Genomic DNA, 20,611 nt, shown 5'->3' on the forward strand with positions numbered 1-20,611 from the left:
ATACCTAATAATAAAAATAAAGTTCTTAATTTTCAAATAAACACATAAAAAGTGATTTGAAAACAAATCAGTTGCAATACCACCTTATAGCCTTGAACCGCATGTCAAAACGGTGCATTTTATAATATTTTCTCAATTTATTGTTTGCTGCAATTTGCATAAATTCACGCGCCACTGACATTGCATATGCAAGCATGCAACACTGCCGCCGCATTTGCCACAACATGACAATGAAATGTCAGCGCACAAATCAACATATACAAATTGCACAAAAAAAAAAACAAGCAAATAACAAAAAACTATGAAAAAATGGAAAAAATTAAGAAATTACCTTCAATTAGCATGATCAATGCCAAATAATGATGCGCTGACAGGCCAAAGTTAGCGGCAATTACGCATGCGGAACATACTAGCTGCAAGCACACACCGAAACGCGTGGTTTATTGTTGTTGCAGGGCGCATAAAGTGCAACATACGCATTAGCTGGCGGTGATGCATGCAAACTGCGTAACAACAAGGCCATGGCGGCAAAACTCAAAGGCAGACGGCAGAACACGTTTGTCGCTTAAGTCTTTCGTTTTGCAATGGTGCGTAAATAAGAGAGTTACAGACGAGTTGCCAACSTATACACATATGTGTGCTCATTCGTTGTTGTCCAAAGTGATGGACGCACTTTTCAACGTTAATTTATTAGTTAGAAGAAATAAAAAAGAAAATAATTAGGAGAACTATAAAAAATGCCGACCTTGGCATTCATAACATTAATCAATTCATTGAAGCGTTCAATTAAGATGCCTAAACCCTTAACCCACTCACACAAACACACATACAAAGAGCAACATACACACAACATACGTCATATTTATAAAGATTTGCTACGCCTTAATCCTCTAATATTTTTGCTTCATCACATTGCTTCTTCTCCTTACATATATGCCACACACTCACACACACACACGCGAATAGATATCGACGAATGCCAAGATCCTACGATAAGAGCGCGTTGCGTCGAGAACGCCGAGTGCTGCAATCTGCCAGCGCATTATCTCTGCAAATGTAGGGACGGCTATGAAGGCGACGGCGAGGTGCTGTGCACAGGTAAGTCTGAATTAACCTAAAACGCTTTCGGTGCCTAGGTTGTCAAAGTAAGAACTTAACACTTTTTTTATAACCCTTTTCATATAAAAAAAAAAAACAATAAAAATTAGTGAGTAACAGGAAGAGGTAAGTTTGTGGCGAGTATTGTTTGGCAATAAATTATTATTTAGTCTGAAAATATAAGAAAATTAGGTACGGGTAGTGATACTTTATTTATTTTTAATGTTTGTTTGTTGCATATCAAATAGAATTTGTTGCGGTATGCGTAAAGGTATAGGTTAGATTCCAAGGTTATATGAAAACTTTGCGGCTTAGAGTGATATCATCCGCGTTTTCAAGGAAATATATAATTTAATTGTTCTATACCTGTTGAGAACATTTTAGTACCACAAAAAAGCATTTATATGCTTCGGAAATACTGTTTTCCAGAAATCGAAAAATATTAGATAAATGCAGTTTTTAAAAACCTTCCTTTTCCCTGCCACGAAATAGAGTACGTAATACTGCTTCAGTCACAAAATTTGTGAGCAATTGTTACTTTCCATTAAAATTTAACATTTCATTATCGAAATTATTAGTTATCGATTTCTTTTTAAAATAAGTTAGCTATCAAAATGTTTGAATTATTAATTATTTCCGTTAAAATTTCAACCTCCATTATATATTAATCGGTTATGTATCGGTTATCGAAATTGTTAGTTATCGATTTTTTCCAAAGATAGCTGTCACAACGAAAGAAACTAAAATAGTTACACACTTTTTGCAAATTTTTTTTTTTTTTTTTTTTTTTTTTTTTTTTTTTTTTTTTTAATTTTTTTTTTTTTTTTTTTTTTTTTTTTTGTTTTTTGAACTAAAATTACCGATAACTGCATACCAAAATTTCGTTAATCATTTATTGATAACTAATACCCAATTTAGAAATTTCTAATAAATAAATTTAGTCTAGTTTTGTTTTTTAATACAGAGTATTTATCGATTAATTAAATTTACTTAATTTATTGAATTTTTCATAATTTACTTTTCCTTTTATCAGCTTGAAACTATTGTGTTAAAAGTATAGCTGCATGTTCAGCATCATAATTAAATATATGTTTATCAATATAATTAATTTGTCGATGTATTTCAAATCGAATCAGAAGAAAGATATTAGTGTAAATATTTCTTGAAACTTATATACAATTACCTTATGAACTCAATATAAAACCGCATTACACTTTTCATATTATAGATAACTTACGACTTATTTTAAAAATACTAGTAGTGACTTCTGAAAAGAAAACCTTAGGTTTTTCATTTCTTCCAAAATTTTCTTTCATTTTACCACGATGATTTATTTGCTTGCATTGATAACTGATAATTTACAGTAAAATGATCGATTTGTCGATCTTACTTTATATATGGCTAAATCATTAAACTCATAGGTACCTAGTTAAATTATATTTAAGTACGAGATATTTTATACTAAATTTGTTAGGACTTTTTATTATTAAAATGTTATCGATTTTTATCGATAAATTTTGGCTTTAACTCATTTATTATTATAAAAAGCTTCCGTTTTTATCGATAAATATATAWATATCATCGGTATATCATTGTTTACAGGTTTAGCTAGTACATACGTATTTTATCAAATTGTACGTAAACTACAAATTTTTTATGTATTTAAATAGTTTTCATTTTTTATGAAATATAAATATTTTTTTATCTTAAGCTCTTCTTTAAGCTTATTTCTATAAAAACTTTTTTCCTATAAAACCATTTTTTAATTTCTTTTGCAATTTGAGTCTCATATTATCACTTTTTTAACTCCTTAGACCTCGACGAGTGCCGAAGTCCGACTGCCTGCGGCACGGGTGCGCAATGCATCAACACACCTGGCAATTACACCTGCGCATGTCCCGAAGGCTACCATGGCGATCCATATTACAGCTGTACGGACATCGACGAGTGCACACATCCGAATGCCTGCGGTCCAGGCGCCATCTGTACGAACCTCGAGGGCGGTTATCGCTGCGACTGCCCGGAAGGTTACGACGGTGATGCGCGCTCCGCCAACGGCTGTGCCGACTATGATGAATGTGCGCGTTCGCCATGCGGCCGTAATGCGCAATGCCTGAATACGGACGGTAGCTTCAAATGTATTTGTCCCGATGGCTACGCGGGTGATCCCAGTCAAGGTTGTGAAGGTAAGTGTCGAGAAATCGAAAAATAGCAGCTACGCTTTTCTTGAATGAAATCTCAAGACTAAGTATATGGTAATCATTTGTTATTCTTTTTTTATGTATTTGCATCCCTCACGGAAAAATCAAAACAAAAATAATTTAACCATTGCACTTTCACGCGCATACAACACCAAATTCGATATAAAATACTCAAACAACAACAACACACTTTTTGTTAACAACGGTGGCACAAAACCATAAATTCACAACTCGAATTGTTTTTGCACACACATACGAAAAACTAAAAAAATAAACATAACCACAACAACAACACGCAAAATGCATTTAACAACTAAAACGCCAACAATAATAAACAAAATAAAATCACATTTGTGGCAAAATCGAAATTTATTTAACCCGAACACCCCATACATAAACGCACCGCACGCACATGCCAAAAATATCGACGGCGTCTCCATCCACATTTACCACTCGTGCTCATTCGTATCAACATCGCGTAGACGTCGACGAGTGCTCCACTAACAATCCATGCGGTTTGGGTGCTGAATGCGTGAATATTGGCGGTAGCTTTGCGTGCCATTGTCCGCCCGGCTATGCGCTCGAATTCGAACGGGAGTATAGTCTGGGYGGCGGCGGCATCTATGGCGGCAATGGCACAACACTAAGGGTTACCGGCGCCGGTTTAGCTTGTGTCGATATAGATGAATGTAATATGGATAATGGTGTGGCCAAGTGTGGCACGAACGCAAAATGCATTAACTTTCCGGGCTCATATCGTTGCTTATGCCCGAGCGGCTTCCAAGGACAGGGGTATTTGCATTGTGAAAGTTAGTATCGCTTATTGTAGTATTTGTATAGTAGTAAGCTTTTGCATATAAATGCTTGCAAGCTTTGCATGAAAGCTCACAAATTAATCTGAATTAAAATTGTCAAAGCTTACGCCAAACAAAAAAGCTTTTAGGCGTTTTCAAAATTCAAATAAATACGTTCGAGCGAAATGCTTGCAAGCTTTTTACGCATCACACTACAAGCTTCTAATGCGATGCTTTAAACAAACACCGCAAACTTTAAATTCTTTCTTACACTTTTAACACTTTTCACAACTTGCTTCCCAGCAAACTAAAAGCTTTCAATGACACACAAAAAATATTTTCAACAATAAAAGCTTTCAGTTTGTAATACAAACTTGAGCAGACGTGCGTTATTAAGCTTTTCGACATCGACTATCAATTTCTTAAAGCTTTCAAACACTTTCTCAGTTCGTAGTGTAAAAAGTCTCATTAGGTCTCTTAAGGCTTTCAAAAATGTTGCAGTTCGTACGGTAAAAGCTCTGTTCTTCCTTTCTCCTCTCTTCGGCTCTGATAAAGAGAATGCTAACGTATGAGCTTTTCATTACCTTGAAACAAAATTACGATAATATTACTGCGTTGGGTATATGGAACTATTTGAGCTTTCGCAAAGCTTTCATTCTGAACTTCAATTCGTGCTTTCATGGTTGATATACCTCTAAAGTAGAGATAAACGATGAAAACGATACTTCATTGGAGCTGTTTTCAACATTTAATGAAACTTCTTAAAAATTTGTAATAATATACAAATATACAGCTTGGAAATCTTAACAAGCCTCAAGTTTGTCAAAATATGAAATGAAGAGAACGAAAAAACAGTAGATGTTATCGTCGTCAGACCTTCTATCAAATAATATGAACAAAAAACAATAGATGATATCCTTTTCTAAGAGAAAAGTTCTCAAAGTTATGTATTGAAAACTCTAATCACCAACAAGATAATTTGTTCACGATTGAACTAAAAGCTCTAATCACCAACTACAATATTTGTTCACGAGAGCTCTAAAACTTCGTATATCTTCGTGAAACTGTAAACAGTGCTTAAAGCTTCATACAGTGAAAGCTTTTTATCGAAAGTTTTGCTGGGAAAACTTCCAACAACTCTACACTTTGCTAAAACTTACAAAAGCTTTCATAGCGCGCTTGCTTTTGAAGCTTTCTTAACTGCTATTACTCTCATTCTATTCAAGAGTTGCATTGCATTCAACTAAAACTCTAGTTTTGCGACAGCTTTTTCGTAGTTTTCGTTTCAGTTTTCGCACGTCTCTACTGCCTATTTTCACGCTATTCCTACACATACATTTCCCATATATTATTTACATCAAACTCATTACATTCATGAATACATTGTAACCAAGTATATTTGTTCTTTGTTTAATTTTGAACTAATTTAACAACCTTCTCCCAACAACACCACCACCACCACAACCACTATGAACCAAAAAACAAAAAAACAACACCAACCAATACCATCACTGCAATCAACGCCTACCATCCAACTACCTTGAAACCCAATCCAACCAACCAAACCGAACCGGAAACGGTAATAACACCACGCGAACCACCAAATCAACCGAATTTAACGTTTGAATCAATACTTTTGCACCACTCCGCACGTGCAACGACAACGTCACATTACACAAATTTGATACGCACCCGTTTTCGCGCGCACTTTAGACATCAACGAGTGCCAGGACAATCCTTGTGGCGAGAACGCGATCTGCACCGATACCGTCGGTAGCTTTGTCTGCACCTGTAAAACAGACTACACCGGTGATCCCTTCCGCGGCTGCACGGACATCGATGAGTGCACTGCACTGGAGAAACCCTGCGGCACCCATGCCATATGCGAAAATGCCGTACCTGGCTATAATTGTAAGTGTCCACAGGGCTTCGATGGAAAGCCAGACCCGAAAGTGGCCTGCGAACAGGTCGATGTGAATATACTTTGTCGCAGCAGTTTCGATTGCACCAACAATGCTGAATGTATTGAGAATCAATGTTTCTGTTTGGATGGCTTCGAACCGATTGGCTCCAGTTGTGTGGACATCGATGAATGTCGCACGCATGCGGACGCCTGTGGCGTGCACGCACAATGTATAAATACGCCCGGCTCTTTCCGATGCGATTGTGAGGCTGGCTTTGTGGGCACACCGCCGCGCATAGCCTGTAAGGAACCCTGTGAGGATGTGCATTGTGGCGAGCATGCCTACTGCAAGCCAGATGGCAATGAGGCTTATTGTATTTGCGAAGACGGTTGGACTTTCAATCCCAGTGACATCTCAGCTGGTTGTGTGGATATTGACGAGTGTGATGCGGTACATGGTCCGTTTGGCAGTTGTGGCGTCAATGCGACGTGCACGAATACGTTGGGTAGCTTTAGTTGTGCCTGTCCATCAGGCTTTTCCGGCGATCCGCATGCCAAATGCGTCGACGTGGATGAATGTCGCGTGGGCAATAAGTGTGGTGAAGGCGCGGAATGTGTTAATATGAATGGCGGCTATACATGCCGTTGTCCAGCTGATACGATCGCTGATCCAGATCCCACAGTGCGTTGCGTACCAATTGTTACGTGCGCCTCAAACAACGACTGTCCCGGCAATGCAATTTGCGATGCGGAAAAACGTTGTCTATGTCCACAGCCCAATATCGGCAATGATTGTCGTCATCCTTGTGAAGCGGTTAATTGCGGCGCACATGCACAATGCATGTTGGCCAATGGCCAAGCGCAGTGCTTGTGTGTCGAGGGTTATACGGGTAGCCCCAATACACCCGGCGGTTGTAATGACRTCGACGAATGTAAGACGAATCCATGTCAAGCGAATGCTATCTGTACCAATACAGCTGGTGGTTATCTTTGCCAGTGTCCAAGTGGCGCAAGCGGTGATCCCTATCGTGAGGGCTGCACCGCAGGAAAAGTCGCATTCACTTGTTCCGACTCGAATCCCTGCTCGCCGGGTGAAACCTGCGTCACAGACTCATATACCGGTAGTGGTGTGTGTATTTGTCGTCAAGGCTACGAACGTAATGCAGAGTCAGGTCTTTGCCAGGATGTGGATGAGTGTTCCGCGAATCGTCAGAAGGCGGCTTGTGGCCTTAATGCGCTTTGTAAAAATCTACCCGGTAGTTATGAATGTAAATGTCCACAAGGTTTTAGCGGTAATCCGTTCGTTATGTGCGAGCAATGCAAGTCACCGGAATGTCAATGTCAACCACCCTACAAGTTGGTTGGCAACAGTTGTATACTCGCCGATTGCTCAAAGGATAAGAAATGTCCGAACGGTGCTGAATGTATTTCAATCGCTGGTGGCGTTAGTTACTGTGCCTGCCCGAAAGGCTATAAGACCGGACCCGATGGTTCATGTGTTGATGTGAACGAATGTGTGGAGCGTGATTCGCAAGTGTGCGCTTTTGGCGCTGAATGTATTAATATACCTGGCGGTTTCACGTGTGCATGCCCTGAGGGCTATAACGGCGACCCTTACCATGGACTCTGTGCGCCAGCGCAACGTAAATGCGCTGCCGATAAGGAATGTGGCACGAATGAGAAATGCGTACAACCTGGCGAGTGTGTCTGTCCACCACCATTCTTCTTGGATCCCTACGACAATAATAAGTGTAAAAGTCCTTGCGAACGCTTCCCCTGCGGCATCAACGCCAAGTGCACACCAACCGATCCGCCACAATGTATGTGTGAACCGGGTTTCAAAGGTGATCCGCTTATGGGTTGTACCGATGAGGATGAATGTGCACACTTGCCTTGCGCTTATGGCGCTTACTGTGTTAATAAGAAGGGCGGTTATCAGTGTGTTTGCCCGAAAGGCTTTACAGGTGATCCATACAAGAGCGGTTGCATACTGGAGACCGGCGTACCGAAGAGTAAATGCACTGCCAACGAAGACTGTGCAAGCAATTTGGCTTGCGTTGAAGGCACTTGTGTGTCGCCATGCTCCAGCTTACTTTGTGGACCCAATGCATTCTGTGAGACTGAAAACCATGCCGGCTGGTGTCGTTGTCGCGTCGGCTATAGTAAAGATCAAAACGGCGATTGTGTATCACAATGTAAGGATATTATTTGTGGAGAAAGTGCGCTTTGCATACCAACGGCAGAGGGACCAACGTGTAAATGTCCACAAGGTTCCTTCGGCAATCCATTCCCAGGTGGCTCCTGCTCAACGGACCAATGTAGTGCCTCACGTCCATGTGCTGAGCGTCAAGTTTGTATCAATGGGCGCTGTAAGGAACGCTGTGACGGCGTGGTATGCGGCATTGGTGCCACTTGTGACAGGAATAGCGGCAAATGTGTTTGTGAACCCAACTTTATTGGCAATCCGGATCTCGTGTGTGTACCACCTGTTAAATATGCTGAATGTGAACCGAAGTGCGGTGACAATGCGCACTGTGAGTATGGTTTCGGCAGCAGCGTATGCGCTTGCAACCCCGGCACAACGGGCAACCCCTACGAAGGTTGTGGTCCACAAAACAAGAATATATGCGCACCCAATAGTTGCGGTACGAATGCTGAATGTCGTGCTGATGGCCAACAAATCAGTTGTATCTGCCCACAAGGGTTCACGGGTAACGCCTACGTGGGCTGCCTCGATGTAGATGAGTGTGTAAACAAACCTTGTGGTCTCAATGCAGCCTGTCTCAATACACACGGAGGATTCGAGTGTCTCTGCCTATCCGGATTCGCTGGTGATCCGTTCAGTAGCTGCCAACCTGTCGATACTACCTTCTGTAATGATGCTGATAGATGCGAATGTAACGCACGCGTCGAATGCCCCGATGGCTACACTTGTGAGAGCGGTAAGTGCAAGAATCTATGTTCAAAGACTGCCTGCGGCCCAAGAGCCGCCTGCGATGGCGGTAAGTGTATTTGTCCACTCGGTTATATTGGGGATCCATACGACACCACTAGTGGTTGCACCATCCGCGGACAATGTAACAACGATGCCGATTGTAAGCTCTCGGAAATTTGCTTCCAATTGGGCAAAGGTTTGCGCAAATGTGTTGATGCCTGCTCAAAAATACAGTGCGGTCCGAATGCGCTTTGCGTGTCAAACGATCATCGTTCATCTTGTATCTGCACTGATGGCTATTTCGGCAATCCAAGCAATCTACAAGTGGGTTGCCAACCCGAACGAAAAGTTCCAGATGAAGAGGATAAATGCAAATCGGACAATGACTGTGAAACGGGCTACTCGTGTACACCTGACATGCACGGCACCAAAGAATGCATCAACCGTTGCTCGAAGGTCGTTTGTGGCACGAATGAAGTGTGCCACATTGATGCGAATGGACATGCGCTATGCAACTGCGCCGATAGCTTTGTTTGGAATCCCGTCACTTCATCTTGTGAAAAGCCTTCACTGCCTGACTGTACTAGTGATACGGACTGCCCAGCTGCTTCCGCCTGTAGACCCGACGTAGTCGGTGTACTCAAGTGTGTCTCAATCTGCGATGAATTTACATGTCCGGCCAATTCGGTTTGTGTAGCGCGTAATCACGAAGGACGCTGTGATTGTCTAACGGGCTACGTTGGCAATCCAAACGATCGAAATGGCTGCCAGCCTGTGACAAAGAATCAATGTCGCACCAATGCTGAATGTGCCGAATCGGAAGCATGTGTAAAATATGGACCTACAGAGAGTCTGACTTGTCGACCAGCTTGTGAGAGTGTTAAATGCGGTCCTCGTGCCGTATGCATCACTAATAATCACATGTCTCAGTGCCAATGTCCACCAGGACCATATGCCGGTGATCCAAATGATCCATTCAATGGCTGTCAGAGCGTACCATGTGTCTACAATCACGATTGTCCTCCAACCAAAATGTGTAACCGTATGACACATACCTGCTACGATGTCTGCGATGACGAATCCTGTGGAGAGAACGCCATTTGTATTGCTGAAGATCATCGTGCCGTATGTCAATGTCCACCTGGCTTTAAAGGAAATCCCATGCCCGAAGTGGAATGCACAAAAGTTAGCGGCTGTCAGCCCGGCACATGTCATCACTCTGCCATTTGTGAGGTCACACCAACTGGACCAACGTGCCGCTGTCCCGAAAACTTTCTTGGCGAACCCGGAACAACCGGCTGTCGTCCAGTTGGCCAATGTCCAAATGGCGATGCCGATTGTCCAGCGAATACCATTTGCGCTGGTGGTCGTTGCATTGATCCCTGTGAGAATGCTTGCGGTCAGAACTCGGAATGTAAGGTGGTTAATCGCAAACCAGTTTGCAGTTGCCCATTGAAATTCCAACAAAACGGTGAATCACCTAAAGAAGGATGTGTACGTTCAGTGTCTAGATGTAGGTCTGACATCGACTGTGGCGGTGAAATTTGCTACAATGGACAATGTCGCGTAGCTTGCCGTAATTCAGATGATTGTTCGGTAGGTGAAAAATGTTTGAGCAATATTTGTGTGATACCTTGTCTGGACCATAGTCAGTGTACATCAGGTTTGGCCTGCTTGGATGGCCTTTGCGTTCTTGGCTGTCGCAGCAATAAGGATTGCCCATCGGATCAATCTTGCATTAACAATAAATGTGCCGATCCCTGCAAGACAGGCGGTATCTGCGGTCCCAATGCGCTCTGCAGCATCGACAAACATCTCAGTCAGTGCACTTGTCCCGAAGGATTCGAGGGTAATCCCACACCGGAGCAAGGTTGTGTACGTGTACCGGCGCCATGCATGGCTACCAATCAATGCCCAAGCAGCCACATGTGTATCGGCAACCAATGTAATTTGCCATGTCAGAAGACAACGGCTTGCGCAATCGGCGAACGTTGCTACCAGAATGTTTGTCGCAAAGTTTGTTACACAAGCAACAACTGTTTGCCTGGTGAAATTTGTAATAATGACGGCACTTGTCAACCTGGCTGTGACTCCGATGCTGATTGTCCACCTACAGAGCTCTGTCTCAGCGGTAAATGCAAATGTGCTGCCGGTTTTATTGGCACACCATTCGGTTGTTCAGATATCGATGAATGTACTGAGGAGCCTTGTCATCCAACAGCACGTTGCGAGAACCTTCCCGGGTCTTATCGCTGTATTTGCCCCGAAGGTACAGTGGGTGATGGTCTCACTCAACAAGGTTGTATTAAACCGAAGGAATGTTATAAGGATGACGATTGCGCGAACAATCTAGCCTGCGTTAGTGATAAGTGTACAGAGCCCTGCAGCAACACCACTTGTGGACCGAATGCGCTTTGCAATGCAGAAAATCATCAAGCTTCTTGTTATTGCCCACCCGGACATTTGGGTGATGCCAGCGAGCATACAGTCGGCTGCTTCAAGGTCGAATGTATCGTAAATGAGGACTGTGCCAGCGATAAGGCTTGCGATGACGAGACTAATCGTTGCATCAAACCATGCGATCTTATTTCATGCGGCAAAGGCAGTTGTAGTGTTGCAAATCATCAAGCTTTATGTACTTGCTACGAAGGTTACCAGCTCGTAAACAATATCTGCGAAGATATCAACGAATGTCTCTCCCAACCTTGCCACAGTACAGCTTTCTGCGAAAATCAACCCGGTACATACCAATGCCAATGTCCGGAAGGTCTTATAGGCGATCCAATTAATGTGGGTTGTCGCGATCCCAACGAATGTCTCACCGACTCAGATTGTCCTTCAAGCGCAAGTTGTCAAAATGCACGCTGTCGTAGCCCTTGTGAACGCGAGAATGCCTGCGGTCGTAATGCCACCTGTTTGGCTCAATCACATAATGCCATTTGCGCTTGTCCACCCAATTCACGTGGTGATCCATCTATTGAATGCGTCTACATCGAGTGCTCGGAAAACGAGGACTGTGCCAATGAGAAAGCCTGCATGGACTCCAAATGTATCGATCCCTGCGCTCTGCCAAATGTTTGTGGCACTAATGCGCGTTGCACTGCCCAGAATCATATCGGTGTTTGTACCTGTGAAAGTGGCACAACGGGCGATGCACAACTCGGCTGTGTCGCGCTACAATACTGCAACACAGACAGTCAGTGTGCTTCGGGCACAATATGTACCAACGGCATCTGCGCTTCGCTCTGTAGTTCCGTGCGTGATTGCATCTCGGATCAATTGTGCATACAAGGCGTTTGTCAGCCAACATGCCGTTCGAACTCATCATGCCCCGAATTCCAATATTGTCACAATAGCATTTGCACCAAGGAGGTGCTTTGTCACAACGACGACGACTGTGATGTGAACGAGAACTGTATACAGGATACCTATGGACGCGCTTCATGCGAGAATGTTTGTCTGGGTCGAGCTCTTTGCGGACGCAATGCTGAGTGTATAGCACGTAGCCACGCGCCTGATTGTGAATGCAAGGAGGGATTCTTCGGTGATCCGAAGAGTGGCTGTCGAAAGATTGAATGCTCTGCGGACGCTGAGTGCTCCAACGATAAAACATGTGATGATCATATGTGTAAAATAGCTTGCCTTATCGGCGAACCGTGTGGTGAGAATGCCCTATGTACTACGGAAAATCATAAACAAGTCTGTCACTGTCAGCCTGGCTTTACCGGTGATCCGCGCGTACGTTGTGACGTTGTCGACTTTTGTAAGGATGCTCCGTGCGGTCCGGGCGCACGTTGCCGCAATTCGCGTGGTTCATTTAAATGTACTTGCCCTCCCGGTTTGGTTGGTGATCCCTACAATGAAGGTTGTCGCACCGCGGTGGAGTGTGAAACTAGCGAAGATTGTCCCCCGCATGCTGAATGCACCAAAATTAACGGTATATCCAAATGTCAAGATGTTTGTGCGAATGTTAAATGTGGTACGAATGCCGAATGTATACCTAAGGGTCATCAAGCTCATTGTGCATGCCGTAATGGTTACGATGGTAATCCCGCTGATCGGATTGCCGGTTGTAAGCCACTACCCGTACCATGTCAAATGACCAGCGACTGCCCGACCAATACCTACTGTTCGGATAGTATTTGTAAACGTAAGTACTAACATGAAAAGGTACCAAAACACCCAACAACAACATAAAGTTAAAGTTAATGTACGCTAATAACGGTACGGTTTAGTTTTTGAAAACAAAATAATAAAAGCTAAACAACAAAATTGATATCCTAGTGTAACCCATTTAGTGAGCTAACTCCGTAGTTACCTTATTACACAACCTACTACCCTACTTAACCAATAAAATGATACGCACAGGGGTTCGTGTAATGCCTAAAAACATTGTGTGCAGGATATGTGAAACTACTGACACGCCTATAACGTAGTATAGTTTAGACCCTGGTGAAGTTAAACCTAATATGTTTTGGGACTTTCAGAAAAAAACGAGGAAACGAATGGGGAATCAATTAATAATTAGATTAAACGAGTAATGATGCTCAGATGAATCGGACTTTTGAGGTCTATTAATTAATGATCACAGGATCTAATAGCAAAATATACTTAAATCTTTTGAAAATCTAGTATCTCAAAGCCCTTGGACCGAAACCTCAATAGCTTTTGAATTTTGGATTAAATTTTCGCAAAACTTCACGTGGTCGAAAGCTTGAAAACTTCTGAAAATCTGAAAATCTGACAAAACTTATCGACGTCAAAAGCTTGAAAAATGCTACAAAAATCTGGTACCTCAAAGCATTTACACCGTAAACTCAAAAGCTTTTAAATTTTAGATAACATTTTCTCCAAACTTCTCGACGTCAAAGTCTTGAAAATATGAAAATCTGGCACCTCAAACCCCTGGGACCGTAAACTCAACAGCTTTTGAACTTTAGGTTTAATTTTCGCGAAACTTCTCGATGTTAAGTGCTTTGATCAAGTTAACCTTCCTATATCCGCGCCAGATGTTTTAACATTAATATTAACTAAGACATTCGACCTGCCTGTGGGCTGAGCAGAGAAACTTTAGTCCAAATTCAAATCTCCAGGGTTATAGAATAAACAGTTAATTAAAAATTATATCTCAAATTAGTAGACAAACGACACGGCCTGTGTAACAAGAGTTAAAACAATAAACGAAATAACCTAAAATAAGAACTCGACGACAAACGCACAACTACATAATTCCTAGATTTTGTTTCTAAGCTTCAATAATCTGTTAAATCCACTGTATTACAGCTGCCTGCATACTCGACACCGAATGTGGCACTACGGAAGTATGCCAAGGTGGTCAATGCGTGAATCCCTGCCTGCAGGCGCAAGCTTGCGGCATGAATGCTGAATGCCACATACAGACGCACTACAAACAATGCACCTGTCCAGCTGGTTTCACTGGCAATCCGGAGGTGGAATGTGTGCGCATACCGGTGGCTTGTAATAGCGATGTGGAATGCCACGAAGGCTATAACTGTCACGACTCAATGTGCCAGCCCGCTTGTCATAGCGACCAGGATTGTGCCCTGAATGAGAAGTGTCTACGCGGTAGCTGTATGCGTAAGTATCCGCGTGACAATGAAATTCAACATGAGTCTTTTAAAATGAAGCGGGAATTCAATTTTCACATTCTACTCAATTTACAGTAACCTGCCGCGTGGACAACGACTGCTTCCTGGGACATGTTTGTCTACATAATAAATGCGTTTATGGTTGTCGTACCGACGATGATTGTAGCGGATCCGAGTCCTGTCGTCATGATAAGTGCATCAATCCCTGCCTGGATAATCCTTGTGGTCCCAACGCTGCCTGCTCCGTATCGAATCATCGTGCTATTTGCAGCTGTCTGGATGGTATGGTACCGAATCCAACACCGCAAGTCGGTTGTGTGCGCAGTCCACCGCTCGATTGTAATGAGAATCGTGACTGTCCGAATGGTTTGGCTTGCTTTGAATTTGCATGCCGTTCACTGTGTGCTGATAACGCCGGTTGTCTTACGAATGAACGCTGTCAAGGTGGCGTTTGCAAACCGCTTTGTCGACGTGACGACGATTGTCGCGGCAGCGAAGTATGTTTGGGACTAAGTTGCGTAGCTGGTTGCCGCTCGGATCAAGGCTGCCCACAGGATCTAACATGTGTAAATCAACAGTGTATCAATCCTTGCGCCGAGCCCGCTGCATGTGGCACAAATGCCGAATGTTTGGTGATTGAACATCGCAAGCAATGCACATGCCCACAAGGTCTGATCGGCAACGCAGAGGTGTCGTGTAAAGCGCCACGTACCGCTTGTGCGCGTAACGAGGACTGCGAAGGAAATCAACTCTGCTATGGTGGCAGCTGTCAAGGTAAATGCCGCAATGATCAAAACTGCTTGGCCGATGAGCGTTGCATGCGCGGTACTTGTCGCACCGTTTGCAACACGGACTCCGCTTGCACACAAGGACAGATTTGCGAAAATCGTGTATGCCAAATTGGTTGCCGCAACGATCTCACCTGCCCCAGCAGTGAGGCGTGCGTCAACAAGAAGTGCAAGAATCCCTGCGAGGCACCTGGTCAATGTGGTCAGTGCGCCAACTGTTTGGTGGTCAATCATGGTGTGCAGTGTAGCTGCCCGAATGGTTTCCTTGGCGATGGACTTAGTGGCTGTCAGCAGCCACCACAACGCTGCAATCCCAACTGTCAGTGTGACGAAACAAATACGTACTGCGCCGACGCATGTGCGCGCACCGAAGACTGCGCTTGCGGACAAGTTTGCACACGTGGTAAATGTCGCCAAAAGTGTGGCGCCGGCCGCAATTGTCCACTGGGACAACTCTGCGAACGCGGCACATGCCTGGCTGGCTGCAAAGCCAACGCCGATTGTCCTACCGATCAAAGCTGTATCAAAGGTAAATGCGCCGATCCGTGCGCAGATAAGTCTGCTTGCGGCCGTAATGCGCTCTGCACTGTATCCGATCATCGCATGCTGTGCTATTGTCCCGATGGCTACGAAGGTGAACCCAGCACGGAATGCGTACAATTTGAATGTGCTCAGGATAACGACTGTGAACCGAATAAACGTTGTGATGCGGGTAAATGTCGCAACCCGTGCTCGGAATATGGCGCGTGTGGTGTTAACGCACAATGCCGTGTCGTGGATCGCAAGCCACAATGCTCATGCCCACCCGACTACTTTGGCACACCCGAAACTGAGTGCCGTCCACTCGATGGCGGGTGCGCAAATCATCCGTGTGGCGCTAATTCCAAATGTACTGAGGTACCTGGCGGTTATGAGTGCGCCTGCATGGACGGTTGTATGGGCGATGCGCACAAGGGTTGCGTCTGCGAGGGACATCTGGTGAATGCGTGCGCTGAACAACCATGTGGACAAAATGCTGCTTGCCGCGTCTTGGATCATAATGAAGCGCAATGTTATTGCCCAGCAGAATTCCCTTACGGTGATGCTTATGTAGAATGTAAGTATATTTTTGGGAGCGCGAAGCGGATTAAGGTTACACATAGCAAATATTGAGGAACAGAAAGCCTCCATTAATTAATTRGAAAATTATTAAAAAATCGAAAGTGTTTTTGTCACTGGTGGAAGTGCTTTTTTAGTAGGAKTTGATTCTGCTTCTTCTTGTAAAAAATGTTTAAAATGTTTCAAACATTTTTGAAAGAGTTTCATGAAAGTTGCTTAACCAACCATACAAAATTTTGGAAAAAGGCAATACCGTTTACGATATTGCGCATGCATGTAGGCATTGAATGTGTGGAATTTAAGTGTATGCTCTCAACATATTATTTATTATCACATCCGCCTGGATGTATGCAAGGTTTTTTTTTTATTTGATTAAAAAGTGTTATAAACAAATTAGCTCGAAAATTCTGAGCGCAAAACTTAAAAAATGATAGTTTTTAGTATATAATACCAGTTTCCCGATTTTTTTAATTTTCCTTTTTGCTTAACACTTTTCTCACTTTCTCAACAACCCATAGGTTACCTAACCCCACCACAAGAGGACTGTCGCACGCAGGGTTGCATTACGGGTGAATGCGTGCGCCAAGGCGTCGACTACGTCTGCCGGCACGGTAAGTACCGCCATTTTCCCTCTCAATTAAAACATATAAATTTTATAATTTCGAATGATCAACCAATAACCAAAAATGTTTAGCAAACTTAGCGAGTTTAGTTGAATAATTTTTCAGTTGCAGATTTTTTAGTTTAGCCTCACTTATTTTTTGTTTGTTTAACTTTTTTTTAGTGCAAATTAAAAACTTGAGAACTGAGTCTAATACCACATATAGTATAATACCCCCAAAAAAAAACACATAAAATATAAATAATTAATTTTGTGCGTAACAATTGTTTGAGTTGAGTTTTATGTTTGCTAATGCAACTTGATAATAAAGAAATTTCGTTATCAGCATTTAAATATTTAATATCAATTAATTAACCCCAACTGTGCAAATATTTGCAACAATAGTTTAACAATTGTTTTTAATAATTTAAAACAGCATAATAAATAATAATAATACTTTTAGTGGAGCATTAAGTATTTTGCAACAAATACATAATTGTTTGCAGAGTTTGAATTTAACCTTTGACACAGCAAAAAGTAAACAAACACACGTTTTTTGCGGTTAACACTTGTTATTAAGAAAATATTTTTCACAGTGTAGTGTGTGTAAATACAATTTTATACTTTGAGTTTAATACCAAATTTAGTTATTGGGGGTTTTAAGACATTTTTAACGTTTCACACACACACACACTTACAGAACATATTCATAAACAATACTCCACAGCAATGTGTACAGTGTCCTAGAAAAGTAAATATGTAAAGAAAAAAATTTAAAAAATATGTCTGTAGCAAAAAATAAAGATTTTATGACAAAAACATGCACTCAGGTAAATTTTTTACAGTCTTATTACTTTTTTTAAGAATATTTTTTTAATATTTTTTTTCAAAGAATTTTTTTTAAGAATTTTTTTTAATTTTTTCAAGATTTTCTTTAAACTTTTTTTTTCCGAAATTTAACAAAAAAAAATGTTTTTTGCATAGGCTATGCATTTTTTCTAGCTTAATTGCATAGTAAATATTTATTTATATTTTCTTTAATTTGCATTTAATTTTTTGATTTATATATTTATTTGACTTTTTTAAGAATTTTTATTTTATTATATAATATTAGCCAATTTTTTCTAAGCAAACCATCTCTTGTAGTGCATTTAAACTATACGTACGACCAATATACTATATTATATGCATAAATGCATGTTTCAAGTGAGTTTATATGAACATATACTCATATATACAAAGAAAAAAATACACCGAACGCTTGAAAATCAAAATTTATCAAAATCAAAAAGCAAAATTTAACGCATATGGAAGTTCGTGGAATGTCGCTGTCGCTATCGCGGTATCCCAATCTGTGCCTACAGACATGTAACACATATAAATAATATTATATATATTTTTATAATTGCTTACAACATAAGTACTCGTCGTTTAACACATTCACAACTGTATTGGTATAAAACCCACATCAAAAGCAAAACAAAAAAAAAAACAACACACAGAAAAGAAAACAGTTGGAATACAAAATAAAAAATAACATTTACATGCTTACATCGTTTTTTGTTTAGCTTAAAAACGAGAGAACATAATAATAATTCAGTAGGCCTCTAACTCAAGCAGCTACAAGTAGTTGAACATATGCTACAAATACATAAGACATGCATAAATTTTATCGTTACGTAATAAAAGTCAGTTATCCTTTACCAAATATACATGCATACACTTACACAAGCATACCTCATATACAAACATCCTTTATAACTTATCCCGAAACACCTTAAACATAATCCATACCATACCATCCCAAAACCAAAACCGATCATGCTACAACACATACATACACCATAATGTAAGCAAAATAAACGCGCTTCATTGAAACGACTACAAGTTTATACTACTTAAGCAGTTATATGCCTAAGACTCATGCTCGTAGAAACAACCGTGATACAAAAGTATCATTGGTTAGAACATTTCCGAGTAACACGTCAGTAAATCAAATTATGCTCAGAACATATCAAAAAAATCATCACAAAATTTTCAGCGCATATGGATGCCATTAAGCTTTTTAGTAGAGCTTACTGCTTCTAAAGTTTTCTTTAGAAGCTTTAGTTCAAGCTTTTAAGGTATATGATTTCAATATATAAAGAAAGATAATTAATGCCGTAATTTTAAACGCATACTAGTATACCATTGTGCTTTTTAAAGCTTACTGCTTCGAAAGCTTTTGTTGTTAACTTTAGGTCAAGCCTTATAGTGCATATGGTTTAAAAAGATATGAATGAGTATTTGTAAAAATTATTACTATACTTTAATTAAATGACGTTCAATATGGAAAGTTGAGCTTATGTCTTTAGTTGATATGGATGTAATAATATATATATGTTATAATACCGAAAAAAAGAGATAAGATTTTATGTCTCAAAAAATATAATATTTGAGTAGCAGCGAAAACAGAAAAGCTTAAAGGCTCTACAGGCAACTTTGTCACCATCGTACATAGCTTTAAAGCTTCCTAAGCAAGAAAAAAGAATTTTTAAAAATTTATATTGAAGTTTCATAAGAAAGAACAAAAAAGCTTATATGTCAACAAAAATGCTTTAAAGCTTTAACTAAAGGCTTACTTCTCAGAATCTTAAGAAATTTCCATTACTCAGGAGCTAAGTTAGTTACATATGCTTATTAAAGTTTCTCCTTCAGAGTTTTTATGCTATAGAGACCAAAGTTTAGCTAATATGTTTCCTATATGCTCTTTCAAACATTTAAGCTTTCTGACACGTTCTTAAAGTAAAAAATTGACTTAATTGGTACTTTCATATACGTACAACTCAATTTTATAGCATTTCCTTGAAGCTTTTGTAGCAACTGTTTGCAGCTTTCAGCTACCAGATAGGAAAGAATTGCACAAATCTAAAGTATTCACCTAATGAAAGTTTTCAGATACTAAAAGGTTCCATATAATAAAAGCTGCCACACAGTATAAAATTATCACATAGTAAACGCTCAAGGAGTGCACTTCTCATGTGAACCATATATTATATATAATTATATATATATAATTAGAGACTGAGCTTACTTGATTTAAAATATATAGGAGTTTATATTATTATTTTTTTTTATTTACTTTTTTTATAATAATAAAAGTATACATTTTTTTATTTTTACAAATAAAAGAATACAAATCATTAATAATAAAAACATGCTTATAGTAATATAAAAACACATTGAAACTAGATATCTACAAATCTGTCGAAATATATTAAAAATATCGTTCATTAAATATCTTTTTGCCGGTGTAAAAACTCCACTCCACCATAAACCTTGTCCCAGCCACCAATCTAATCGAATCCTAACCACCACCTTCCGCTCCCTAGTAATCAATTTTACACTTATGTAATAACTTAATGCAAAATTTAAAATCTCAGTTGTACTAAATAGCCATACATTACCCATACATATGCATATGTATGTATGTATGTTACGCAGCAATTAACCAAGTAAAAGTTGAGTGCAAAATTGTAGCGAAAATTAATAGCAGTATTAGTAGCAGCAGCAGCAGCAAAGACAACAACAATATCAAATTGAGC

At 40.7% G+C, this 20,611-nt stretch overlaps 1 protein-coding gene across 1 annotated transcript in view; it reads left to right on the forward strand.

The window, feature by feature from the left end:
• LOC108970050 overlaps positions 1-20,611 on the forward strand; it is a gene marked incomplete in the record, with an annotated part of 187,068 nt that overhangs the window by 87,654 nt on the left and 78,803 nt on the right. The window contains 7 exon segments of the mRNA XM_018935160.1: positions 967-1,098; positions 2,913-3,284; positions 3,782-4,108; positions 5,807-13,081; positions 14,215-14,529; positions 14,616-16,424; positions 16,945-17,037. Of these exon segments, the coding sequence (XP_018790705.1) occupies positions 967-1,098; positions 2,913-3,284; positions 3,782-4,108; positions 5,807-13,081; positions 14,215-14,529; positions 14,616-16,424; positions 16,945-17,037 (10,323 nt within the window).

The sequence above is a fragment of the Bactrocera latifrons genome, unplaced genomic scaffold (assembly GCF_001853355.1).
Source record: "Bactrocera latifrons isolate USDA-ARS-PBARC rearing strain unplaced genomic scaffold, ASM185335v1 scaffold_28, whole genome shotgun sequence".
NCBI classification, from domain to species: domain Eukaryota; kingdom Metazoa; phylum Arthropoda; class Insecta; order Diptera; family Tephritidae; genus Bactrocera; species Bactrocera latifrons.